Source organism: Candida tropicalis, assembly GCF_000006335.3.
Source record: "Candida tropicalis MYA-3404 genomic scaffold supercont3.6, whole genome shotgun sequence".
In the NCBI taxonomy this organism is placed as follows: Eukaryota; Fungi; Ascomycota; class Pichiomycetes; order Serinales; family Debaryomycetaceae; genus Candida; species Candida tropicalis.
The window spans coordinates 377,858-404,986 of NW_003020058.1; the positions used below are offsets into that span (position 1 = coordinate 377,858).

A 27,129-nucleotide genomic window follows, 5' to 3' on the forward strand; every position below is an offset into this window, starting at 1 on the left:
AATAGTTTTGTCTCCCCCTCCCTTTGTTTTAAGCAAGGGAAAAATTAATAAATAATAAATTACCCCATATATTCTTTACAGAACAAAAGCGCACAGAGGGTGTGTGTGTGTGTGTGTGTCACTCATCTTTTCTGTCTCTACATGAATCAACTGATAAGAAAGAAAATAAAAGACCAAAAAACGAAAGCAAAAAAAAAAAAAATCTTAAATATCTCACAGACAGCCACCAAATAATACAAAAACAGCCCATAATTAAAATAGATTTAATTTCATTGGTGAATTTTACATCAAAATAGTATTGTACTGTACCAATTGTATCACGAGATATTGATCACTTGGACATCCAGCACAGCAAATTAAATAGCAAACTTGTAAACTAGAGAGCAAAAAAGAAAATTCTTACTTGTTGTTGTATGGAATTTCTAAGATTGCTACTTGAATCACAAAAACTGTTAAGCTCTCAATTGTCTTCCAATATATATTTTTGTTTTTTGTGTGTGTCTGTGCGCTCTTTTGTTTAATAAATGAAATCCCCCTTGCAAAACCCACCCCATTTTCTCTTGCTCTCTGTCTCCATTCAGAAAGAATTTTTTTTTTTTTTTGGTTACACTTTTCTTTCCTATAAATTTTGTCCTTATTCTTATCTATTTATCATAGGTTTGATTGTATAATTAATTATTTATTTATTTATTATTTGTTAGTATTACTGTTTTAAGTCAATTCGTATCTATTCCATCATGTCATCTTCAAACGAACCAGCCCCATCAAACGAACAAATCAAGAAGGATTTGAAAAAAGATGCTAAAAATATCGAAAAGAAAGTTGCTCAAGAATCAGAAAATTTGAAAGAACAAGGTAAAGAAAAAGCCAATGAATTAAGTGCTAAAGGTCAAGAAAAGGCCAATGAATTGAGTGCCAAAGGTCAAGAATTCTTTGATGAAGCAAGTGCTAAAGGTAAAGAATTTTTAGAAGAAGCAAATGATAAAAGTAAAGAATTTTTAGAAGAAGCTAAAAAAGAATTGAACCATTTAGAAGAAGAAGGTAAAGATTTATTGAGTAAATTTGTTAAATGGGTTAAAGCAACTTCTAGATCAGTTGGTCAATCCTTGAATAAAACCGCTAATGAAGTTTCTAAAGTTACTTCTCAAGCTGTTTCTAGAACTTCTGTTGAATTACAAAATCCAGTTGTTGTTACTCAACTTGCCGTTGTTGCTGGTGGTTTGAGTGCCGGTTACTTGGGTTATTTGGAAAGACATAGAATTAATACCGATAACAAATATGTTGTTGGTTTACATGCTTCTATTATTACTGGTTTAGTTTTACTTGATGGATATTTGTTCAATACTTATTATCCTAAATATGATAAAAAGACTACTAGAGTTGAAAAAGCTACTAAATAATTGATGTTTATCAGTTAGGTTGTCAATAAAGCATTATCGTGAGTACTATACTTCTTATATTCTTTCTATTATTATTATTATTTTTATCATTATTTAAAGTTGAATATATACATAAAGAAATATTTCTTGTGTTAATCACGTGTGATATGATCACGCGAACGTGACTAGTGTGAGTGTAAATTATTTTTTTTTGTCTAAGAATTTTTACGAAATTTTACAGAAAGATTTACTAAGAGAGAAGACCGTAAAATCTAGTTGTTATTCAAAAATATATTACTAAAAAAATTTACTGAAATTGCAAGAATAGTAAATGACTCATTATTAGATCAATGGATTTTCGGAGTTGTTGAAGGCAATTCATAACTCAGATCTTAAACCAAAAATACAGAGTTAAATAGTCATAGGTCAAGTATAAACGAGCAATGGTTATCTCTCATTAAAATGTATTTTAATCCTTTCTATTACTACTATTATTTCCCTTTACCTCCTAACTCCTAATTTATTGTCGTCGGGAATAAATGTCCCACTTTTGAATCTTTACTAATTCATAATTCCGCGTAACTTTGCGTTTGGTTAGGAGTGGAGAGATAGAAAGAGAGGGATCAATTGTTGAAAGAAATATTAAAGACAAAATAAAAAAAAAACCAAACTCAAATTTAGACACGACTATTCTATTTTAAGATTTTAAAAATATATTGTGTGTACTTAATAAGAAATAAAACGTTTTAGATTACGAATAAATTAAGATAACATGACGTAAGTTAGCTTTTGAATCAATTTCCCCATGGTTTTTTTCTTTGTATATTCAAGCAAGTTATTAACTAATATGGCATGACAACCTGATGTTAAATATTGTTCATTAAAGTTCTATTGTTATTCCATTCTCCTCATTTGACACATATGTAGGTGTATGTAAGGCATCAAAGGTAGGCTATGGGGTTGATATTGATAATGAAGAAATAATGACTGTTTTCTTTTAATAGAAACCAGGTTGGCATGTACATATTCTGTTCATGTATAGCAAATCATTCTTCCGTAAATTATCCAGAATTACTAAAAAAAAAAAAAAAAAAACCGGAAAAAAAAAAATCAAAAAAATTTTTTAATCCCAATCACAAAATCAAATTTGCAAAAAGAAAAAAGAAATTCATAACCTTGATCAACCAATAAGACAAAAAGAAAAGAAATAAAAATAGAAGTTTCCATAAATGGAAACGGAAAATAAACTACAATGCATGGAATCCCCCACACAAAAAGACAATAGGCAAAAAAAATAAAAAATTTAAGATTATTATTGGAAGATTTCCAGAAAAGACACAAAACTAAGAAATAACTAAGTGTGTCATGCTCAAAATAAAATTAGGCTGTGTTTTTACACATCATGCATGATAGATTTTAAGTTTATTTAACTAACGTCTTAATTCCATGCATGGAAGTAAGTCATTAATTTTTTCTAGAAAACTAAAAAAACCGGGCAAAGCTTTTTCTTTTTTTCTTTCCTGCTCATGTAATGCACTGTAGAATGGGATAAATATTTTTTTCATAACTTTACACAGAATCAATATATTGTATATGAAAAAGAGAAAATCACGGCGGTAAGAGATAAAGATGAAAAATAAGAATTGAACAAAAACAAATAAAACAAAAATCAAAAAAACACATCAACACTTGTTCCTAACCATATTATCTTCTTTATTGATTGATTGATAAGTTGGTGTGTGATAATTATAAATGCATTTGCCTTATTCTCTTGCATAATGTTTAAAGGTTTAAAAAAGAAAAAAAAAAGATAAACAAATCTACTCCCCCCACCATTCATTTATCTGTCCATGTATCCATTCATCAGGATTATTGAGAAATCTCCACTTGATTGAGATATTTGGAATAACAAATTTAGGATTTGCAGTACGTAACATTTTTACTGTACTGCACGATACAGTATTATCGGTTATTCGTGAATCATTCTTTCATTCATTGGTTTAAATTTACAGATGAATATGTATGGCGATGATACATTTATTCAAGTTTTTGTGTTGTTAATATTATTACCTTTAAAAATAAAACAAAAAAAATTCACGAAGAAACCAGACGGGAATGTTTCAAATTTGGTACGATTAATATTAAGTAGAATTTAAGGAAGATCACGTAAAATCAAGATTTCACAGCCTTGTTAAGATGTGTCATAACGTAACGTTTTTTTTTTTTTTCATTCTAATTTTTAGTTTTTTATTTTTTTTTTTTTTTGATTGATATTTACGGGATAAGGAACCAAACATTTTTACTCTCACCCCACCACACTTTTACCTATGACAAGTTTCATTGTGATCTACAGTTTTTGATAATGAAACTAAAAATAACTTTACCAAATTATTCTTGAGATATCTTGTGATGGTTTTCTTTAATTTTTCTATTATACGATGATTGAAAAGAAAAGAAAAAAAAAAATATCAAACGTAGAAGAAAAGGAGCGAAAACGACGACAATTGTTCGTTTCGTTCAAGTGGTATCCGTATATGAGTTAGAGGCTCTTTTTTAGACTGTACCCTTTATAAGTATTATTGGTGTTTAGCGATATCTCCTATAAAGAGTGGGGGAGGATAGGGAAATTATTCCAAGTCATCGGAGAAGAAATATTGTGTTATAGTTACAGACAATAAGAGAGTTCATCGCAAATGTTTCATTTTTTTTTTTTTTATTTTGTTAGCATCTTCTTATGGTTAAGAGGTTGACCATACAAATGGTGGTTAAAATTAGAAATAAATCAATTTCGTCATTATTACTTTTGCTTTCCCTTCAATCCCTTTCAGTTTGAGGTTAGTGAAAGAAATGTAATGGACGAGGGGTTATTTTACTTGTGTAATAAATGGTTTGAAGAAATGAGAAACAAGAAACACACACACACACACAAAGTAAATTGACCAACCAGAAAGTGAATAAATGGTTGATACGTAATAACGTGATAATAATTTTTTCACACTTTTTGTTTATTATTCATATGATTTATAATAAATATAACTATTGAAAGGGCTTAGTTATTCACTAACACTATGCCAAATATAATATAATAAAGAAAAGACCCATCTTGAAAGGATATGCACAAGTAACACGGAATTCAACTTCCACTCGTTTTTTTCGGTATTACACAGCGGTGATTCCGTTGGCGACATATTGCATCCTACAGCTTGCAGCTTGCATGATACAGGATGCATAATTATTGCTTCGGAATATTCACCGTTAGATTAAGAAAATAATAGTAATTCTACGTTAAACTGAACTAAACTAAACTAAAAGGTTTAGCAAACAAGAAATTGAAAAGAAATATATATACATATATAACCCGTGACACATCGTACGGCATCATGAACCCAAAAAAAGAAATACAACAATCAAATTCTAATACCAGTAGTGTATAAGAAAAGTTGATAATTTGTTCCTCTTGTTATTGGATCCATATCAACCGCTGATACATTGTTTTAATTTTGATAAGAACAACAACAACAACAACAAGAAGAGGAAGAAGAACAAGAAAGTCAAGTTTCTCCTCATTTACAAAATTAACCAAAAATAGAAGTATATGTTATTATAACGGTTTTAGTTTTATTTTTTTTTTTAATTTTTGAAATGTGACTTTATCACAAAAGAGATATTTTGATTCCAATTTGTATTGTGATGGTTAATAGGGTATACGTACGAACGATGACGTCTTTGGTCTCTTATCAAATTATATTATTCTAGAATTAAAACAAACAAATTAATGCCAGCCATATTCCACTTATTTGTTATTCATTGTTCTTGATGTATACTCTAGATAAGGTAAACTGAACATATACATCACGTGAACAGTGATTTTTTTTAAAAACTAATCACTAAATTATATATCAAGAAGAATCTTTAAATTAGATTAAAGTATCAGTGTAATGGTTGTGATACGTTATAACTAAAAATAACGACTAAGAAAAAGAAAATTTTTTTTCTTTTCTTTCACTCATTTCATTCATTATGGACTAAACATTTTAATGAATTACTTTCATCTTGTTCTGTTTTCTAAATCTTTGAATATGGGAAACTATTCCCGATACTTTTCTGCTTACATTTTGCATGAGGTGGATAAGCGTGCTGCTTCTATTTCATCATTTCAAATCAACACCACATGAGAGGGGAGAGCATGAACAAGAAAGAGTGAGAGGGTTAAATCAAAATTAACCCCAAGATACACCACATATAGGTGGAGTATATCGAATACGAATTGGTCAATGATTGAATACTACTACTAATAGTAATAATAATAATAATAATGAAAAAGAAACGGCAGGAAGTACAATTTAAACAATAAGGTGATTGTTCTTTCTTCATGCATCGAAGTTTAAGGAAAATTAAAGCAATTGAAAGGAAAACCCTAAAAGAAGAGCAAAATTTAAAATTCACGGGTTAGTCAATTACTTTGTACTTAAAACTTTGTTACAATTACACACATCTTATTGATTAGTAATCCAGAACGTAATATTTATTTGTTGAATAAGGTAACAAACACTATCACGCTACAGAAAGATTATTCATTTACTTGTTTTATAAATCTGAAATTGAAAGAAAACGTTCTTGTGGCTTGGGTCGTGTTTCCTAAGTTTAGTTTAGTTTTTTTTTTTTGTTCAATTTCTTATTCTTCTTCATACTCCCGGGGATTATCAATTTTGAGTAAGATACGTAGGTTCAATCCATTGATCATTGATTTTAATTCACGTATAGCCTTTCTTTTTGTTTCTACCCTCTTTTGAATTTTTTATGTAAGGTGATGAAAAAGAATCATAAAATTGAATTCTTGTTTTTTTGCATTTGTTGCTAGTTTCTGCTTTTAAGATGTGATACTCTTTGTGATAATAGGGTAAGTTCGGCGAAGTCTAAAGAAATAACAATATGCACAAATCAAAACCCAAAACTCAAAAGAAATGAAAGAGCTTTTATACACACTTATGCAAAGTAATCAAAAGTCGATATAAAAAAGTAATTGGTTCCGACGGTAAAGCCGACTTCAATCCCGATGATGTTCACAAAAGAGAAAAAGAGTTCAAATTTGGGGGGAACGGGGGGAAACAAATAACGAAACCCAAATTATTATTACGAATTATGGAAACAAGAAAAAATTGCTATGTAATGGGATTTAATTAAATGATAAAATGGAGTGAAGGGGATTCAACACAAGAATATTCAATGTTGATAATGTGGTGATAATTCTTCTTCTTCTTCTTCTTCTTCTTCATCATCGTCGTACATGTAAGTGATCTTTCCCTCATGAAATGGATTGCAGAACTATCAACACTAACATTTTTTAGGGGTAGAAAAGGAGGGAAAAACTTTGTTCCGAGGATGAATTAGAGAGAATTTTTTTTTCACTTTTAGCCTTTTTTTAATTGGATTTCCCCCTTTTGTGCTTTGCACTACTTTACTAAAATCGAACAAAACAAGACAAAAAAAAAAAAAGATTGTTCAAAATCAATCAATCAATCAAGAAGTCAAAAGAATTTTGATAAAACCAATTGGTTTATTCTAGAAGAATATATCTTGTTTTTCCATTTCCGTATTGTTTAAATTTTAAATTGATTTAAAAGAATTGAACTAAAAATTTCATACATGAAAAAAAAAAATCAAGGTTCAAGGGTTGCTTGCTGGGATCTATCTTCTTCAAAAAAGAAACGTGTGTAGAGATATCAGCGGGTGTGTGTTTGAGCGTTTGAACATGTGTGTTAACCAGTCAAAGTGTAAACTGTGTGGAGATTGTTTTTAATTTCTTCCTCTTATCCTATCAAATTTTTATAAAAACAAGTATTCAATTTATGATATCTTTTGTAAATTGCCGTATAATTATTTTTCATTTTCTGATTGAATTGCCGTTCTTCTTTTTCTTTTTAGTATTATTCTTAATATTATTATTAATAGCCTTCATCGTGTATTACTCTTAATAATTATAACTTTATTGAATACCGTAAAAGTATCTTTTTCTAAATTATCATTCACATAAAATAATAATAATATTATTATTATAATTCCCACCCAAAATAAAAGGGGCACATGGAAAAAGAGGAAGAAGATGACAAAATAATACCGGGGATTCATCGGTCAGTCGGTCAGTCGGTCAGCAGATCTGCCGGTTTTGTTTCCACTTTTCAACTACTTACTTACATACGTACATACATACATACGTACGTGTGTGTGTGTGTAAGTGCGTGTAGTTGCATGGTGTATACGTTATCTTTGTGAGTACATGTATTATGGTTTAAATTGCAAGTAATGTAAGAAGAAAATAAAGAAAAGGACAATTGTTTTTTTTTTTTTTTTTTTTTTTCATCGGAAATTTGACCGTTTTTGATTTACAAAAGCATAACCAAACACAAAGAAGTCATTTTTATGATCACGATCTTTGTTAGTCAATGCCTCCTTCTTCCATTCTACAGTAAAAAAAGAAAAACAAGAGATGGTGCATACTACTAATCATAGTAATAATCAAAATTTAACAAAACAACTTCTGAGGATATGATGAAATCAAAAACCAAGCAAATCAAATTATCTTGATCTTGCCGTAACCCAGATATCACGATTGTGGATATATGTAGAGTAATGGACATGTTCTATATTTAGCATATTAGTAATCTATCAATTACCCTGCAGTTTGTGTACATCTCTTCTACTTTTTATTTCCTACTAATTGTTTGCAATTCCTGTAATCCTTGAATGCACGTTTTCATTGGCTAATGAAAAGTTTTTTGCTTTTTTTGTTTTTTGTTAAATGCTTGGTCTATGTTTGATTGATGTGTCGAACAATGGTGCGAAAGTAGTCTGATCAGGTACTAAATTAGTAACTAATTCCGTTTGTTTAGAAAACTCACTCTATGAATAATGAGGCTGGGTTTTTGTACTAAACTCAACTAAAAACGTGATTCAATTAGATCCATCGGGAATTTAACAAATAACCAAAAAAAAAAAACGAACAACATCAACAAACAGAATGTGGATTCAAAAAAAGTATGCTTTGTGGTAGTGATAGTAGTAGTGCATATGAAATTTTGTGTAGATTTCATGCATAGCTGTGAAAAAAAAAACCAATTGTGACGACCACCAAGAAGAAGAAGAAGAAGAAGAAGAAGAAGAAGAAGAAGAAGAAGAAGAAGAAGAAGAAGAAGAAGAAGATAATCAAATTGTATTGTATCTGGTATAACGTCTAATAACGCGATCTTGGATATATAGAAAGTTTTACCCTTTGTGTCATTTTCATAATTATGATTTTCCTCTAGTTATTGGTTCAATTATGAAGATGATGTAATGATACATCCTGTCAATTTACAAAGAATGGAAACTGTTAATTATTTCTTCATCAGCTTCGTAATATTGTAGAGGATCCTCTTTCCCCCCTTCATCACAGCTTCTGTTAAATATCAAAACTTGACGTTTTAAGAATTCATTGGTTGTTATTATTATCATTTGTGTCTTATTTTTTTTTTATATACTGGTGGACATATTTTTGGCATGCACCCCTTTTATTCTTGAATACAACGTAACATTAACAGTAGTATACAACATCAATTATGCATCTTATCATTATTATCAATTACACACACACAGACACACACATACAAATTGTAATTATTGATTGAATCTGTCACGTGCAATTCTATCATAATAGCTGACGTGTGAATGTATGGGTGTGTGTGAAGCAGTAAAAAAACGAAATAACACGAGATGCATTCTGTATGAAAAAAGAAATTCATAAACTCCTATAACATACACAAAGCAACAGGGGCTAAACGGAAATATATATTTTTTTATTTTTTTAGAAGAAAGCATAATTAGGAGGTTGTGCATCAAAGACACAAAACAGGATTAATTTTTGTATTATTTTTTTTTTCTTCTTCTTCTTCTTCTTCTCTTTCGTTTTTAAATTTCTTTTTTTCCCTCATTTGCTCTTTGTGATTGTTAATGTAAGAAGGAACGGTTAAATACAAAATTTACAAAAATATATTTAAATGACAATAAATTTAGCACAACCTCTTTTGATCATTCAAAAATTTTAACAATCGAAACATTTCATTACTTTACTTGTAATTAGAAAACATCAAGAGCATCAACATTATCAACAACAACAACAACTTGTTTCACTTACGTCATTCCAATTGCTACTCAAGTGAACAATCATTTAAATAAACCCTGAATTCCACTCGTCTTTGACATTTCACATTTTATATTTTTTTCTTTTCCTATCATCTGTCTTTGAATAAAGTATCAACAAAAGATCTCCACCATATGTTCTTATCTTCATCTCCAAGACTATTCCCATCCACTCGCTTTGATATGTTAGATCCTATTGATCATACTTCTACTTCTACTACTACTGGCAACAACAACAACAACAACACTAACACTATTGATAGCAATACTATCAATAATAACACAAACCAAAATTATTCTACAATTTCCCAAGATTTTCAACAACAACAACAGCAACAGCAACAACAAGCAATGCCTGAACAATTACAAGGTACTAGTTTTGCAATTCCTCAAGTTGAAGACGATCTTATGTTTAATAGTGTTTCTTCAAGCACTCAACAACATCAAGCATCTTCCCTGATTTATCAATATCAACAACCTTTTATGTCTACTTCAAATTATTTATTAGATGAACCTTCATTTAATAATGAAGACAATCAAGGTTTAGATCTTGAATCCTCAACTACTACTTCTACTTCAACATCCAACTTTTATGGACAATCAATTAATGTGAATTTAGGAGCCATCCCAAGTAACAGTAATACTTCGAATGCTGGTCAATCGTCTTATTATGGTGCTTTCAATCCTCCTCAACCACTTTATCAACAAAATCTGCATTATAACATTGGTACTGCTAATAATTCCTCAACTTCCTCATCTTTGTATTCTTTCCATACTCAACAACAAGAATACGCATTCTCAACTCCTCCTGCACAACAACCTCAATTACCTTCAAGTATATCTGGTGATATTTACGCATCCTCAAGTTCAATGACTTCATTTTTCGATCCTTCTCATCATCATCAACATCAACAACAACCACCACAATCACAAACAATTAATTTTGATTTGAACCAAAATTATCCTCATCAACCTCCTTCATCTGCTACATCAACCACTTTTGATTTGAATTATACCTCATCATCTCCATTACCTCAATTCCAACAACAACAATATTCTTCTAGTCTTCCAAAGGCTTCTACTTCAACTTCCTATAAAGCTAAATCAAGAACAACATCATCTCGTCATTCTCCATCAATTAAAAAAGAACCTGATCATGAATCAAGTATAGGAGGTAATGATAAAAAATTATATTCTAGTTTTTCAAAAGATAGATATAGAGTTATTAGAGGAGTTTCAGCAGGAGGTTGTAGTACAAGACCACCAAAAGAATCCATTGAAAGTGATTCAATTTATTTACCAGTTGAATTAAATTTAATTGGAGCTTCAATTGAAGATGTATGTTATCCAAAATGGTCAGTACTGGAAAAACAAGATAGAAGAAGAATTATTAGAATTGAAAGAATTCAAAATGGACCTAAAATAACAGCAAATTTTTCAATTATTGGAAATGCTAATGAAAATCCAGTTACTTTACCTCCATCAAGTTCAAATATTGATGTTGTTGAAGTTTCTTGTTTGGAATGTGATGTTAGAATTAATGATGATTATGAATCTCAATCAAGTGATGATGAAGTTTCTAGTAATAATAATAATACTACTACAACAACAACTGGCGGTACTACTACTACTACCGGGGGTAAATCACCAAGTTATATTAAAAATGAAGTTGATGGAGAATATTATCAATATTATATAACATCAGTTGAAGTTGTTGAAATAGTTGAATTATTAATTGGTAATCAATTTAGAGATGCTGCTGAAAGAAGAAGAGAAAGAGGTAGAGTTAGATCCAATTTAGTTCCATTTTGGTCTAAAAAACCAATTAGTTCAAGAATGAGTGAAAATTCAATGAATTCTTCATCTAATAATACTTTAAATATTCCAAGTGGTAATACTCTTCCTACAAATCATGATTATCGTATGGAATTAGCTAAAAGAATAATGGGTTATGAAATTAGAAAACCAAGAGGTTTTGATAAAGAAGTTAGAATTTTAAGATGGGACAAATTAATTCCTGCTTTGAAAAGAGCTTTACAAAGTTATTATACTGAAATACCTCAACATGATTCTCATTTACAATTCTAATCTAATTCCATTCTTGTTGATCAATTATACCATTAGATTTTATATATTTAAACAAAAAATTTCAATTCTAGATTTTTTTTTTAAAAAAAATTTACCTGTTTATACATATTCGAATTTACAATTTGTTTTGATATTAATATATTAATTAAATAATAAAGAGCCACCATAATTATCATTTGAAAGTTTCGTCTGATTTTCAGAATTTTTTTTTTTGTTTTGAAAAATTTCTTTCATTCTTGATTTGTAATTTCACTGAAATCACGATCAACTAACCAACAACAACAACAACAACAACAACAACAACAACTAACAATTGCTGTGTTTCTTTTTATTATTATTATTATTAAGTATTTTTCAGTCCTTTAAGCCAACAAATATGTTTATTGTGTTAATTATGAGGTGAATCATCACATAATGCACTAATATTAAACTTTAATAAAAATTGAAATAATTATAATAATAATAATAATTATACTCCTAGACAGTATAATTCAACATATCCATTCAATAACAAAAAGTGAAAATCAATCGTTATTATGAGAAAACGATTGGTTCATTATATATTAATGACGAATTAGGTGATTGATACGATAATGAGAAATTGTATGAAAGATAGGTACTATTATTAATGACATATTGTATTTCATACAGGGTTATTATTATCTTTTGTTTTCGTTTGAAACGAGGTTGAATTTTACAGGGTTACATAACCTATAATAAATTTAATTCATCTTTTGCAATACAGAATTAAAAAAAAAAAAAAAAAACAAGAACAATTGAATGGACAAACCGATATCAGATCAAGAGTTGCTTCAAAAACACGCTGATAGTGTATATGTAAAGAGGAAGAGAGGGATAGAAAAGAATCCGGGAAAACAGAACGTCACACCCACAAACCGAAAGCATATTTCCATTTTGATGATGAAAAAAACGGACAAAGATATAATTACTAAGGAGGGAATACAAAGAGAAAGAGAAAGGAATGGCTAAAAAGTGCCATAAAAGTTGAGTACCTGCCTTGTAGAATACACGGAAGTGAGACAAGAACACTTTTGTTCAACATATAAACAATACACTCCTCTTGTTATCTCCTACAATTCCAACAACAACAAACAAGTTCCTTAAAACAGAATTTAGTACAATTCTTTGAGCCATTTCTCCACTATTGTACTACTTCTACTACCCGCACTCAATTATTATTAACAATAATAATAATCAATTATTGTTGTTGTTGTTGTTGTTGGTTTGATTGTTGATGTTTTGTGTAAGAAGGAAGAAATAAAGTCGGAATTTGTCCCTCCCCCTTCATCATCCCCCACGTAATTTATTTTTCCCTTCCCTTCTTTTCTTGTCTTTTCGCTGGTTCCGTCCTCGGAAGTACCCACGATTCCCCGATATGCTTGTGGCGAGTAAATAAGAAAAGGGGGAAGGGGAAGAGAGAGAGGGGGAGGGGAGGGGGACAATTAATAAATTCACCTGAAGTTATACAAGTATTATCCTTAGAATGAATTTATTGATTGATATATTCCTATCCATTAATTGTTGGTCATAAGTTGTGATGATATCTTTTAGATTTATTATAAACAAAGACAAGTAGAAGAACAAGATATATTATATAAATTCAATTCAAGACTACAATGAAGTATTGTACAAAGATTGAAACAAATAAACAAAAGGGCGCTTATTCAACAATAGATGAAATATTGCTCTTGTGAGTTTCTTTTTCTTTGGCTTTTTCTATTGAATTGTTATCTTTCATGATTGCATTGTGGTTCTTTATATGTAACTCGAATTAAATATTTAAATTGTTCATTTCTTCACTTGCTTCTTGAATTTGATTGCTTTTTTTTTTGCTTTTTTTTTTTACTTTAATTTAAAGCACATCCTTATTTCCTTATTGTTGAATATGAATTGTTTTCCCCATTAGTGGTTGATTTAATACATTATGTGGTATTGTAGAATATATTTATTTCCCTTTTTAGTTTATAGAATAAATGCCAATGAGCAAATAACTAACTGCAACTTGTACTATTTCTTAAATATTAAAAAGATTAGACCACGGTGTATTTTAATACAGATAATCAAATTACACATGAATTGTAACAAAATGTCAGTATTGGTCTAGAATTTTTTTTCTTTTCACTCCAAACACAAGTATTGTACATTAGTACTGGTATTCGTAATTTTTTTGTAAGATATGAATATTAGATTTACAAAACAACAGGTTTTAATTATTCATTGTCAACGTGTAGGAAATATTTCGCAATATATTTTTATTATTGAAATAACCTATCCTCAAATTTTTAAAGTTATCTTTTTAACATAGGTAAATCTCTTGATTAACAAAGTCACCACATAATTAGTTAAAACTTGCCCATATTTAATTTTAATCTTTAATTCTTTCTAAAACAACAAATTATGCAATTTTATCAATTATACATACATTAATATATATGTGATGAAAAAAAAAAAGGGAAATCTTAAACTGAGACATACACTTTGTTTAAAATTCTTTTTCCTTATTTAAGAAGTTGTGTTACCAGTGCATGTATATTAATGTGTGTATCTTATTTTTGTTTGATTTACTATATATACTTAGCCACATAGAATAATATATATATATGCAACAAGGGTCCTATAAAAACCATTACACAAGTCGTGTATAAATTAATACTATAAACATCAACATAAACATTTTCAATATTCATTATTATTAATTTATTTATAACCTTGTACGTTATGTTCATAACTCTACATATATTTACTCTTCCTTCTCCACCGTCTAGGCAAATTATACAAAGTACTAACAAAATTCAACGGATATAAAGAAATCATTTCACCATTGTAATTAATCAATGTAAAATTATCCGTTTTTTTTTCTTTTCTAATTCCATCTGATAGCCGACTTTCCCATATTTATTATCAGGTAATTATTAACGAAAGAATATACGATTATATAGTTATAAATACGTTTTATTTATGCCTTACTTTGGTGATATCTTACATGTATTTCAAAGAAGAAAAACTTAGATTTTACAAAATATTACTTTTGTAAATTCAAAGAGTAATATTCGCCTCTCCTATTATATGTACACAACTATGAAATTCATATGATTTGTTCATAGTTTCCCGTATTCCTGGAAGAAGAGAATGGTTAAATGTGTCGATAAATTTTGTTCCTCTATTTTAGTATACATGCAGAACAAACAAATAAATAAACGAATTTTGCAGATCATTCAATATGATTTCATGATAAAGTTATGGTTATACAACGAGATACCCATTTGGCTAGAACTTTAAACATTATCAATAACAAAAAGAGAACATCTCTACCAAATAAACAAAACAAGAGATATTCTGTCAATAAGATCTGCAATTTAATTTGCTGGTTTTGCCATGTGATATACTCAATACAGTCATTCACCGCTATATTGTTACAAAAGACTTTTCTGAACTATTTTTTGCAAATAAGCATCGCTACTCTCCACCTGTTATATTCAACAAAACTATCATCATTGAATATTTACTAAAACCACGTGGCCGGGTGTCACGGGCCAGTGCTGCGAAAAAAAAAAAAAAAAAAAAGAGAACGAAAAATAATTCATCATCATTCGGAATAAATACCTTTGTTATATATATATATTCATTTGTAAAGATCAAATCATTGACGAAAGCAATCCTACTTAAATGTCCTTAAAATTCAAATCTTCTTTCAGCTTCTTTCCAGTTGATAACATTCCAAAGGTTTTTGAAATAATCAGCTTTAACATTTTGATATTGTAAGTAGTAAGCATGTTCCCAAGCATCAATAGCAATCAAAGGAGTCAAATTTGGATCAGTAACGGTATCTTGATTAGCAGTAGTGATAACTTCAACAGTGTTACCATTAGATTTATTTTTAACAATAAAAGCCCAACCAGAACCTTGAATACCAGCTAATTTAGCATTAGTCAATTCAATTAATTTATCGACAGATCCATATTGTTTAACAATTTGTTTACCCAAATTGGATTCAGCATCTGGATGTTGACCACCACCTTGAGAAACAGGAGCTAAATTTTTCCACCATAAACAATGGTTAATATAACCACCACCATTAAAACTAATGGCTTTTTGTAAAGCAACTAATTTTTTAACTTCACCTTTTGCTTTAGCTTCAACAGCTTGTTCAATTGATGCATTAAGATTGTTGACATAAGTTTGATGATGTTTAGTATAATGAATTTCATTAATTTGTCCAGAAATATATGGTTCAGTAGCAGAAAATTCATAATCTAATTCTGGTAAACTATATTTAGATCTAACAAAAGCCATTGATGAACCACTAACTCTAGTGGCTCTAGCTAAGTTGTTAACAGATGAAATAACACGACTAGATGATGATCTTAAGGAAAACATTTTCTTGTTAATGGAAATACTAAAAAGAAAGAAAGAATCAATTGATGAACAATTTAGGGGATTTTTTTTTTTTTTTGTTTTTCCAAATTGCTGTGTAAATTATGACGGCAATGAGTAAAAAAAAAAGTATACATAATAGGAAGAAAGAAAAGAGCACCGTTGCGGAGATTAACTTTATTTGCACGACCTTTATACTTACGTCATCTCAACCTCGTGGATTTCCCTTTGTTCCTTTTTTCTTTTAATCCCGAGTATTTTTGAAATCATTAATGAATTAATTAATATATCGGGAACAGAATCACCAACTTAACCATTTATCTATTGGTGGGTTAGTCACCCAGATCTCTTGTAATTTCTTGACAATTCAGCTTACTGGTATGAATTATGACAATTATTATTGGCGTAGAAGCAAGCGCGCACTTCGTATCGGAACCGAAAAAAAAGGAAAGACATCTTTGTACAAAAATTTTATATCATTGGTAGCAATCTATCTATAAGAGTTACAGGTTTTACATACGTTCAACAGGAGTCAAACCTAACAATTTCATACCATTGTTTACCACTTGTCTGGTAGCTTCATATAATGCCAATCTAGCAACAGCAAGATCTTTTTCTTGTCCAGCAACCCACAAGATATCATAACATTGAGAAACAATATGAGTCAAGTTGAACAAATAAGTAACAATAGTAGATGGTTCCAAACTGTTAACAGCTCTCTTGATGATATCTGGGTATTGAGCCAAAGTTCTAACCAAGTTAACAGCACATGGTTCAACTAGCAAATCAAAGTTAGCATGTTCCAATTCTTCAATAGAAATACCGGATTTTCTTTGAATTGAACATAAACGTGAATGAGCATATTGCAAATATGGACCAGTATCACCTTCAAATGAAGTCATTCTATCCCATTTGAATTCATAATTATGAATACGTTTAGATTGCATATCTTGAATCATAACAGCAGAAATACCAATCAAATCAGCAATCTTATCTGGATCTTCAATTTGGGCATATTTTTCTTCATTCTTTTGCATAACTTCATGCATTTTTTCTTTGGTTTCTTGTAAAATGTTATCCAAGAAAACAACAGTACCCTTTCTGGTAGACATACCTTGAACCATACCAAAGTTGACGTGTTCCAAGTTCTTAGCCCAGTCGAATCCCATTTGTTTCAAAATTTCAAAGAATTGAGCACAGTGCAAGTCTTGTTGAGCAGCAATAACATAGATCATCTTGTCAAATTTATAAGTTTCATAACGCTTAATAGCTTCACCAACATCACGGGTCAAGTAAAGAGAAGTACCATCGGATTTTTCAACCAATGCTTTACCTAATTTCTTGTTGAATTTAGTCAAGTCAATCAATTTGGCACCACGATCAATATCAATCAATCCCTTGTCTTCAAACATCTTGGTAGCTTCTTTCATTTTTTCTTGTGGAACTTGAGATTCACCAGAATAGACATCATATTTAATATTAAGACGAGCATAAGTATCAATATATTTGTCAATAGATAAATCTCTGAATCTTGACCAGATCTTCAATGCTTCTTCATCACCATCTTCCATTTTTCTAAAAAATCTTCTGGCTTCTTCGTTGGTTGAAGATTGGATGGTTTTTTCGTCTTGTTCAGCAGCATCGACACCTTCAGCTTGGGCAGCACCAGTGGCTTCACTGGTTTCTTTACTGACATCTTGGTTAATTTTAACATAAACTTCAAACAAGTGGTTAATTGGATCGGTAGCTAATTTTTCTTCAGAACCGTATCTTTGGAAACCAACAGCCAATAAACCAAATTGTTTACCCCAATCACCCAAATAATTGATTCTAGTAACATCCCAACCAATCTTTTCATACAAGTTGGAAATAAAACCACCAATGATAGTAGATCTTAAATGACCAGCATGGAAAGGCTTAGCAATATTTGGAGATGAAAATTCAACAATAATTTTTTTACCAAAGACCTAATGGTAAATAACCATAATCTGATTTTCTCTTCAAGATATCTTCAATAACCAATCTGTACAAAACAGATTTTTCAAAATGAAATTGCAAGACAACACCTTGTGGGTTAACATTGCTAATGAATTGACCTTTGTTGAAACTTTCAGCCCATTCTTTAGCCTTTTCATTTGGATTAATACCCTTGATTCTTAATTTTGGGATTGGAACAATAATATCACCTTGCTCTAAAACTTTGGAACTATCTAAAGCTTTAATAACAATGGATTTGTCAACTTGTGTGATGCGATGTAATTCATCAGCAATGTAGTTTCTGAAAACATCAATGGCATTATATTCAGGTAAAGTACCTTCAAGAGATTCAGGTTGAGATAATCCCAATTCTTTTAAACTTTCAGTAATGGTGGAAACAGACATATTTCTTTTATAAATTCTACCTTGATTGAAAAGAAATGATCTATTGAACAAACTAATTGATGAGAAATTAAATTTCTTCAATATTTGCATTAAATAAAAAAAAAAGTAAAGAAAGAAGACTTCTTTTTGGAATTTGGTTTTGAGATGATGATGAGTAAAACCACAAGGGAGAAAAAAAAAATCTGAAAAAAAAAAAAAAAATTTCGCTAAGCAAAATGGAAAAATTTTCTATTACTCTTTTGGGATTCGAGTAAGGGGACTGCGTATAATATTAATGGTGATAGTTGATGACGAGATCCTAAAGTAAATTACATGACCTTGATTATTCAATGGCAAAGTGATCAACTTATTGAATCCCTGATGATGAATCTATATATCATCAAAATGGTTTTGTTCTATCTTGTTCTATGATAACCACAATGTGCTGATCATTTGCAACCAATGGGAAACATCCACACAGCTAGTACTCTAGTACAAGGGTAACTCTGTTTGAGAGACAAAGTATCAATGACGTTGTAATGTCACTATTACCACATTCAAACCTCTGATCTTCGCCCTTCGTAAAATAAACTCCATGATGTGAAATCTTCATACCTAGACTACAATCATGCGGTATCGTGGACAAAAAGTAGGGAGGGCAACAAAATTGACAGACAACAACAACAACAGACAAAAAAAAATAATCCAAGAGAGATTAGACAACACTAATCCGATACAACAAATTTACATATACACACCTACAATCATCCATTACTATGACCAATGAGAAGATCAAACAATTAAAGGAGATGGGTTTCTCCGAAGAACAGGCAACTGAAGCATTGAAAGCTTCAAATAATGATTTGGAATTGGCAATTGCTCATTTATTTGGAGAACCAATCTCCCAACCAGGACCGGCTCCACCACCGCCTCCAACACAACATTTAGAAAATAAAGAAAATGCCCAACTAGTTCCATACGCTGATACTGTTCAAGTAAATAATCCAAATGATATACCTGATTTCACTCTGATGAATGATAACTCCAGCAGTACAGCTGAATGGGGCGATTTTCAACAGGAATATTTGCCAGGATCTTATGATCAATCAGAGGCAAACAGCAAGACTAAACATATTGAAAGAGAAGATGATTATGACAATGATAATGACTATGATGTCGAGTATGATAATTATTCAGCAAGTAATAGGGATCTAGATAGTAGAAATTCCGAACCCTTCGAATCAATTTATAACATTCCATTGAGTTTTCCAAGAGAACCTGGTGTATCTCCAGTAGTAATACCAGTGACCACTAATACTTTTCAAAGTTGTTTATTATCTTTGCTTATTTCATTATCACAAATTACTAAACTCAAACAAGTGTATCTTAGTAAAGATTTGAATTATGGATTTGATGAAAATTGGTTTAACCCAAATACGGCATTGGATATTGAAATCCCTGAGGAACACAAAGATGATCCAATGTTGTACAGATTTGTTGTTGAAGTTCAAAGAATATTGGGATTCTTGACTGCAGCTAGTAAGCGTGCTTTTATAAGTGGTGAGAATTTGATGAAAGCATTACCTAAAGAGTTTACAAATGAAGACGACGAATGGGAAGATTTGATCAAGAATTTTTATCTGTACTTGGTCCAAGGGGCAAATAAAATATTAGATCAAGAACTAAATTCATTTTTCATTACTGAAGTTGAATGTAATGATGATGAAAAAACAGAATTGGCAACTTTACAAATGGATTTTGAAATGAGAGGTTCATCTCTTGAAGAAGGGTTTAATACTATGTTTTGGAGTTCAGATTTAAACCCATTGTTTACAAAAATAGGTTCTTTGTTAACCATACAAGTATTTGGTGATGATGAATCATATCAAACACAACAATTTGAAATCCCAGAATATTTCTACCCGGGTATTTTTTCCAAGGAGTATTATTCATTGATTAAGAAAATGGACCATAAGAAATTGAATATTCATAAGGAAAGATCAGGGATAACGGGTAAGCTAATGGAATTTAGTTCATTTGAAGGAAAAAAGATCAAAAAGATCCTTCAAAACAGTATTGACTATTTTGCCACAACCGATGAAAAGGAAACTCATGATGATTTACAAAAGCTTACAGACAAAATCAAGAGTGAATCAGTTATATTGAATGAAAGATTAAGGAAACTTGGACAGGATTATGTAAAGATGGATACTACTAAGCATGAAAATATTCTTGAAATGATTAAATCAGAAGGAATGAAACTTCCAGAGAAGTATTATTTGGCAGGTGTTGTTCTTTCTGATTCGGCATATATCTATAGAGCAAGGGACTTGACTACATCCGATGACGAAGATTGGTTTCTTGTGATGATTGATCTGGTATACAATAATGCCCTGAATTATCGTTCTGAAGCAATGAGTTTTGAAGCGGTGCAAGCTTTTGTGTTGGAAGAAACCAAACTCAATAATAAACAATTGATACTATTTTATTCAGCAGAACATTCATTTGAAGGGACCTTCAAATTGCCTGAGAAATTAGCAGAATTTTTTGATAAGGATAACCATTTGTTGGCAAAACAAATAGAAGATGCTAAATCAAATGCCATTGATGAAGACAAAGACGAAGAAGAAGAGAGTGAACAAGATATGGAAATCGATCCTGAACCACAAAGTGTTGAACTTGAAGGTGAAGACATTATTTCTACCGATTAGTTATTAGGATTAGAGAGGCTTTTGCATATGAATATTAATGTATAGTTTAAGGATTATTGGTCATGATAAGATGTAACTAAACATCTCTAATGAATTCGAGTGTGCCTATGTAAGCCCAACAATCGCCTTTGTTGTACTCAACTGATAAAATCTTGATGAATGTCAGTGTAACCGAGAATTTCTTTGAAAAAAATAATAAAATAAAAATCGACAGGGAAAAAAAAAAACACCGTACTGATTAATCCTTGTCTCCACCACAAGTTTTTCCATTCATTTCATTCATATAGCTTATTGCCTATTATTTAGTTTATACTTTCCCCAATGTCATCTATAGGTTATCCAGACGATTTTGAGAATAATAATCCATTTGCAGAACCTACTATTCCAGATCATAATAATGAAGCAGCCACATCAGTGACTAACGAAAATGACGATCAATCGACATTCCCTCCCCAATCAACTCACGATGTAATCAACACCCAAGAACAACAACAGGAAAACGATGATGAACCTAGTCCTAATTTATTGAATGAAGAAGAGTTAAAGAAATTACTTCCTGAACGATTCACAAATAAATATAGTTTATCTATTCAATTGATTGAAATTGAAAGAAATAAACCTGGGAACCCAATTTTAAAAATGAATGTAGAAGTTAAAGGATTACCAAGGTTTAGACAATCAGTATATAAAGAAGTACGTCGAACTTATAATGAAATTGTTAAATTTAACAAATATTTAACCATATCTAATTTGGAAGTATTTGTTCCAGTTTTGCCAAGTCCACATACTTCATTTCCTACTGGTGGGGAAGACGAAAGGAAACAACTTCAAATTGTATGGCAAGAATGGTTGGACAGAATTACAAGTAATCCAATATTAATAAGAGATGAAGAATTTATTTATTTTGTGGAGAGTGATTTTGGATATTCTGTGATTAATAGTAATAGGAAATCATCTGTTGCAAGTGGTTTTGTAAGGAAAACTTTAAAACAATTAGCAGTACCTTATGATCCATATGAGGAATTAGCATCATTTAGACCAGTAATTAAAGACGCTTATTTGATTTGTCAAAGATTATATAAAGCCCTTGATAGAAACTCAAAAACTGAAAAACAACTTTCAATTCATATATTTGACATGGCTAACAAATTACAAGTTTTATCAGAGTTTGAAACGACTCATCCAGGGATGAAGAATATGTGGGAGAAATTTGGGAAAGTCACTCAAAAACAATCAGATTTGACTCTAGTTGATTCAATTAATGAAATGGCAACTTTGGGAGATGGTGTTCAAACTTTGATTGATGATTTTTATGAAATCAAAGAAGCTTTAACCAATAGACATTTAATTATGAGAGAATTGATTCAAGCAGAATCAAATGCAGCTAGTAAGCATACAAATGCTAATAGAATTAAAAGCAAATCTTCATTAGATCCAATAAAAGTTGATGAAGCATTGAGATCACTCGAATATGCCACTAAAGTATATGAATCCCTAAATTTACAAGTCAAAAGAATCTCTGGTGAAATGCTTTTTGAAAGAAAAGAAGTACTTGAATACACAGAAAAGAAGTTTCAACGATTAATGAAATCTTATACATTACATAAAGTTGATCATCATAGAAAAATATTGAAAAACTTGGAAAGTATAAGATTGGATGTGAGAAGTGTTGATGAAAAGGGTGGATTATCGCGTCTTAACCGTGACAATTTATCGAATTTGAAACATAATTTAACCCAATCGCAATCAGCGCAAGGAGATTCTTGGTCATCAAGAACGTTCAGATCATTAGAGAAGGAAGATGAAGAAAATGAACATAGAAAGCAAGATGAAAGTGTTTTGCAAACAGATACCGTGGATCCAAAGAATGCTGCTAGTTTGTTAGGTGTAGCCACTTTTTGAATATGGTAATGATTTTGTAGTATTCCAATGATAAATACACATCAATTATAGTAATAACACGTGGTTCATGAGCCATAATTATCTGGTAGAGTTTAACGGCCATGGTTGACTTCTCGTAGTGCAACACGCTGATTGTAAATTCTTAAGAATAAATTTGTTGTATTTTTTTTTTTTTCTGATTTTCTACTCGATTCATAATTCGTGATACACTTAATCACAGTTTAATAACAAGAACGACAACAACGATAACAACAACAACAGCAAAACAGATGGTGAGACTACCGTCATATACAGAAGAAGACATTCATAGATGTCGAATGGCTTTAAAACAGATAAGAATACATGAACTAAGAGCTATTTTAAGTTCACTTCGAATAGGAAACAAAGGTAATAAACAAGAATTACTACATAATCTACTAATATATTTTGATCAAGGAGTTCAAAAGAATGATCAGATAAGATTGCATGCCATTGGACATTTAGTAATGTTACTGCAAAGGAATCGAGATTCAAAGATTGTCAATAATCTTCCTGATTTTAAAGAAGTTTATGATCGAATGAAAATATCTGATCCAACTATAATTAATGAATATTTTGCATTATTAAATACTGTTGGTAAGGGATCAAAGCCATCACGACCACCTCCTCCAGTACCTAGATTAATGTCAAGATGTATACCAGAGGATTTTGAGCCTCATCCATTAAAGGGAATTGCAGTATCATTCAAACAGAATCCATTTTATAAATTCAAATATGAAATTCATGTATCACCACAACAAATTCCTAAGGATAAAAATGAAATTTCATTTATTTTAAATAAAGATGAATTAAGATATCTTAGACAACCAGGTTATAAGTTATATATGGTATCTCATGTACCGGGAAGTTTAGGAAGAACAAAATTCCATAATGTTGAATTTGATTATCCTTTTAAAGTTCAAATTTTTTTAAATGATCAACAAGTCCCTCATTTATCTGATACTTTACCTGTTGATCTTACGGACTACCTCCACAAAGATTCAAAACTTAATCATATTACTTTGGAATATAATTCTGCAGATGATCCAAATCTTTATTTAATACATCTATGTATTGTCAAAAAGTATTCATATAAAAAACTATTAGCAGAAGTTATCAACAAACCTCAAATTCCAAAACAAATCACAATAAAGAAGCATAAAGCAGGTTTGAGTGATGGTATATTGTTAAGTACTATTGCGTATGATTTGAAAGATCCATTAAGTGGTCAAAAAATGAAATATCCTGCTCAAGGGATGTATTGTGATCATGTGACTTGTTTTGATGCGGCTGATTTTTTAAAATATATATCTGAAAATGAATTCAAACTACAATGTTCATGTTGTTTAAAACCAATAGCATTAGAAGATTTACGACTTGTTGAATATTTTAAGGACATTGTTGATAATACTCCAAATAATGTTGAGTCTGTTAATGTTGATTTAGATGGAAATTGGACAACATCAGATAAAGAAGTTATCGATGTGAGTGATGATGACACTACAATGAATATATCTTATAATATCAAAAGAGAAAATAGTGGGCTGAAAAAGCTTGTACAAATCCAAGAGGATGAACCCAGTGAAGTTGAAGACATTATGGTTGTTATGGATGGAGAAGTGGAAAATGTAAATATAAGCGAAGACAATGAAGAAGATGAGGAAGAAGATGAGGAAGAAGAAGAAGAAGACTATCAAGAAGATTATGAGGATGGAGAAGATGACCGAGAGCCTAATCAAGTTTTTAACACAAGGTCACGAGTTGAACAACAGCAACATAATAGTGATGATAATAGTGATGATGATAGTGATGAAATTGTTTCCATTGATGGGTTAGAGTTCGATGAACAGTCGATACAAGAAAGTGAGGATATTCAGCAGAACAATGAATCCAATGATGATGCAAGTAGTGTCACAAGTGAAATCACAAATTTTCGGTCTAGTAATATAGTCAGTCCACAAAGTAGAACAATGCAACAAAATATTGATGGACATGAGAGTGATGATAGTAACCTAAGTAATGAGTTACCGGAGAGAGATACTACGGGTCATAAGAGAAAAGCATCAGCTGAGCATCCTTCACCGGAAATTGTTGTTATCAATCTGGATAACTCAGCTGCCGGTAGCCCTATAGACAAGGCAATATCACATTCACTTGAACCAGTCGAAAACCCAATTTTGTCAAATGAATACGATGATTTGCAACCACCAGTAGAAATCAGTACTCCTCGTGTTACCAAGCTGGTGGCGCAATCTCCTTTAGAGAATTCAACTGTTGGTGTGAATGATGACTATAGATCACCTTCGCATTCACCAACAGTTGGTGAAATTACAGAAGTTAATGAAACTTTACCATCTCCTGTACCTCCAAGGACAGCACGTCGCTCAACCTCAGCAGAATTGAATAACAGTATCAATGGCAAGACTAAATTCCCAGTATTAGATTATGATCCCGAAGAAATTAAACGTCTAAAGGAAGAGAATTTACAATTGCTTAATGAAATCAGAACTAGACGTCGGGAGAATGATATTGATAAGAAAGAATTGGAATTAGAATACCGGAGAAAAGTGAGTGATCTAGAAAGTGAACTTTTTCAAGTCAAGCTTCAACAGAAACAAAAGGAAATTTTGGAAAAAGAAAAAGAGTTACAAAGACGTGAAGAAGAGTTATTACAACGACAACATCAGTTCCAAGAGGGGTTGGGAAGTCGAAATGGTATGCATCAACAACAAAGTTTCTTACCACAATATTCTTCTGGGTACAATTCACAGATGATACCGTATACTTCTAGCACTGCTTTGGTTGTTCAACAACCAGCTGCAGCTACAAACGATATATCGTCTATGAACAAGACAGAATTATTAAATAAAATTAGCGAATATGAGAAACTAAAACAGGAAAAGTTTTCAGAATTGTCCCAGTTGGTTAGTATTATTGAAAAGGAAAAAGATGAAGCACTTGACAATTTTAATAGAGAAACTGAATCCATGTTACGTGGGTATACAAATGAACGGGATATATTAGGTTTTGTTGCAAGAAGAAACAAACATAAGGAACAAATTAAACAATCATTTATGAATGAATTGAATCATCAATTTAGTGAATCTGATCGAGAATTACAATCTATTCAAAATTCAATTAAAGAAATGAATGACATGCTTGAAAGACACAGTTATGATAAAGAAAATTATCATTCTTTACAACGAGCAATAGAAATGCCTATTCAACAACAAGAACAACGTCCACATGATCCATTGATAGAGTTTAGAAATCCAGGCATCAGTCAGAATAGAAAGAACCCGTTAGAAATGGGGTTTAATACAAAGAGACAGAAAATTTCTAATGATATGTTTAAATTTCTGTGATTTTCTAGATAGATAAGTCTCGTAATCAAATGTGTATTTGCATTAATGTATGTTTTTATTTTTGCTGAACTGTTATTTTTTGTATTGTATATGTATATGTGTGTATCACTTTTTATATTGAAGTAGTGTAATAATTTTTTTTTTTTGTTTTTATTTTAACAACTTATAATATTAATAAATGAAGATTGTATTTATCAGTTTCATTACATTGGACTTGGACCTAAATAATCTTCTTTTATACTTCCAATTGCATAAATTTCATTAACGTCAGTTCTTGTACCAACAATCTTTAATCTTACTCTTGAACCTTTTTCTATATGTTCATCATTACTTGAATAAGAAGGAGGATTAGCAGAAGAATTATATTTCATATCAGAAGGGATCAAATGTGTACTAACAAAAACAGATAATGGACCAACATCAGCAAAAAATCCCATTTTATTAACTGTATGAACAACAGCATCAACAACTTCACCTTTAAAAGGTTTCCAAACAACTGCTCTATATTTAACTTCAAATTCTGCCATACCTGTACCTGGAATTATTCTACCTTTACCAACATCAATATGCAGTGAATCTAAAACACATACAATATAACCAAATTGTCCCGTACATGTACCTTCTACGTCACTTAATAGTTTATCTCTTAAATATTGATCCATTTGTGGTCCAAAAAATGATGGATGTAATGTTAAATTTAATGATAAATCCTTTAAGAAAAACATGATTTATATT

At 30.6% G+C, this 27,129-nt stretch overlaps 9 protein-coding genes across 9 annotated transcripts; 5 read left to right on the forward strand and 4 right to left on the reverse strand. All coding sequences in view use genetic code 12, as the record gives it.

Moving 5' to 3' along the window:
- Positions 1-737: 737 nt before the first annotated feature.
- CTRG_04446 (uncharacterized protein) lies at positions 738-1,400 on the forward strand (the record flags this gene model as incomplete). The annotated part of the gene is made up of 1 exon (XM_002550102.1): positions 738-1,400. The coding sequence occupies one exon, from the start codon at positions 738-740 to the stop codon at positions 1,398-1,400; it is 663 nt and encodes a 220-aa protein (XP_002550148.1).
- Positions 1,401-9,689: 8,289 nt separating this feature from the next.
- On the forward strand, positions 9,690-11,642 carry CTRG_04447 (uncharacterized protein; the record flags this gene model as incomplete). Its single annotated transcript, XM_002550103.1, has 1 exon — positions 9,690-11,642. The coding sequence occupies one exon, from the start codon at positions 9,690-9,692 to the stop codon at positions 11,640-11,642; it is 1,953 nt and encodes a 650-aa protein (XP_002550149.1).
- Positions 11,643-15,335: 3,693 nt separating this feature from the next.
- SOD2 (superoxide dismutase) lies at positions 15,336-16,040 on the reverse strand (the record flags this gene model as incomplete). The annotated part of the gene is made up of 1 exon (XM_002550104.1): positions 15,336-16,040. One exon carries the CDS (start codon positions 16,038-16,040, stop codon positions 15,336-15,338), a length of 705 nt encoding a protein of 234 aa, XP_002550150.1.
- Positions 16,041-16,549: 509 nt separating this feature from the next.
- On the reverse strand, positions 16,550-17,608 carry CTRG_04449 (arginyl-tRNA synthetase; the record flags this gene model as incomplete). Its single annotated transcript, XM_002550105.1, has 1 exon — positions 16,550-17,608. One exon carries the CDS (start codon positions 17,606-17,608, stop codon positions 16,550-16,552), a length of 1,059 nt encoding a protein of 352 aa, XP_002550151.1.
- A 385-nt stretch (positions 17,609-17,993) lies between these two features.
- CTRG_04450 (arginyl-tRNA synthetase) lies at positions 17,994-18,509 on the reverse strand (the record flags this gene model as incomplete). The annotated part of the gene is made up of 1 exon (XM_002550106.1): positions 17,994-18,509. The coding sequence occupies one exon, from the start codon at positions 18,507-18,509 to the stop codon at positions 17,994-17,996; it is 516 nt and encodes a 171-aa protein (XP_002550152.1).
- A 665-nt stretch (positions 18,510-19,174) lies between these two features.
- CTRG_04451 (uncharacterized protein) lies at positions 19,175-21,109 on the forward strand (the record flags this gene model as incomplete). Its single annotated transcript, XM_002550107.1, has 1 exon — positions 19,175-21,109. One exon carries the CDS (start codon positions 19,175-19,177, stop codon positions 21,107-21,109), a length of 1,935 nt encoding a protein of 644 aa, XP_002550153.1.
- A 321-nt stretch (positions 21,110-21,430) lies between these two features.
- Positions 21,431-23,011, forward strand: VPS17 (retromer subunit; the record flags this gene model as incomplete). Its single annotated transcript, XM_002550108.1, has 1 exon — positions 21,431-23,011. The coding sequence occupies one exon, from the start codon at positions 21,431-21,433 to the stop codon at positions 23,009-23,011; it is 1,581 nt and encodes a 526-aa protein (XP_002550154.1).
- Positions 23,012-23,280: 269 nt separating this feature from the next.
- On the forward strand, positions 23,281-26,394 carry SIZ1 (SUMO ligase; the record flags this gene model as incomplete). The annotated part of the gene is made up of 1 exon (XM_002550109.1): positions 23,281-26,394. One exon carries the CDS (start codon positions 23,281-23,283, stop codon positions 26,392-26,394), a length of 3,114 nt encoding a protein of 1,037 aa, XP_002550155.1.
- Positions 26,395-26,597: 203 nt separating this feature from the next.
- On the reverse strand, positions 26,598-27,119 carry RPB7 (DNA-directed RNA polymerase II subunit; the record flags this gene model as incomplete). The annotated part of the gene is made up of 1 exon (XM_002550110.1): positions 26,598-27,119. One exon carries the CDS (start codon positions 27,117-27,119, stop codon positions 26,598-26,600), a length of 522 nt encoding a protein of 173 aa, XP_002550156.1.
- Between the last annotated feature and the right edge of the window lie 10 nt (positions 27,120-27,129).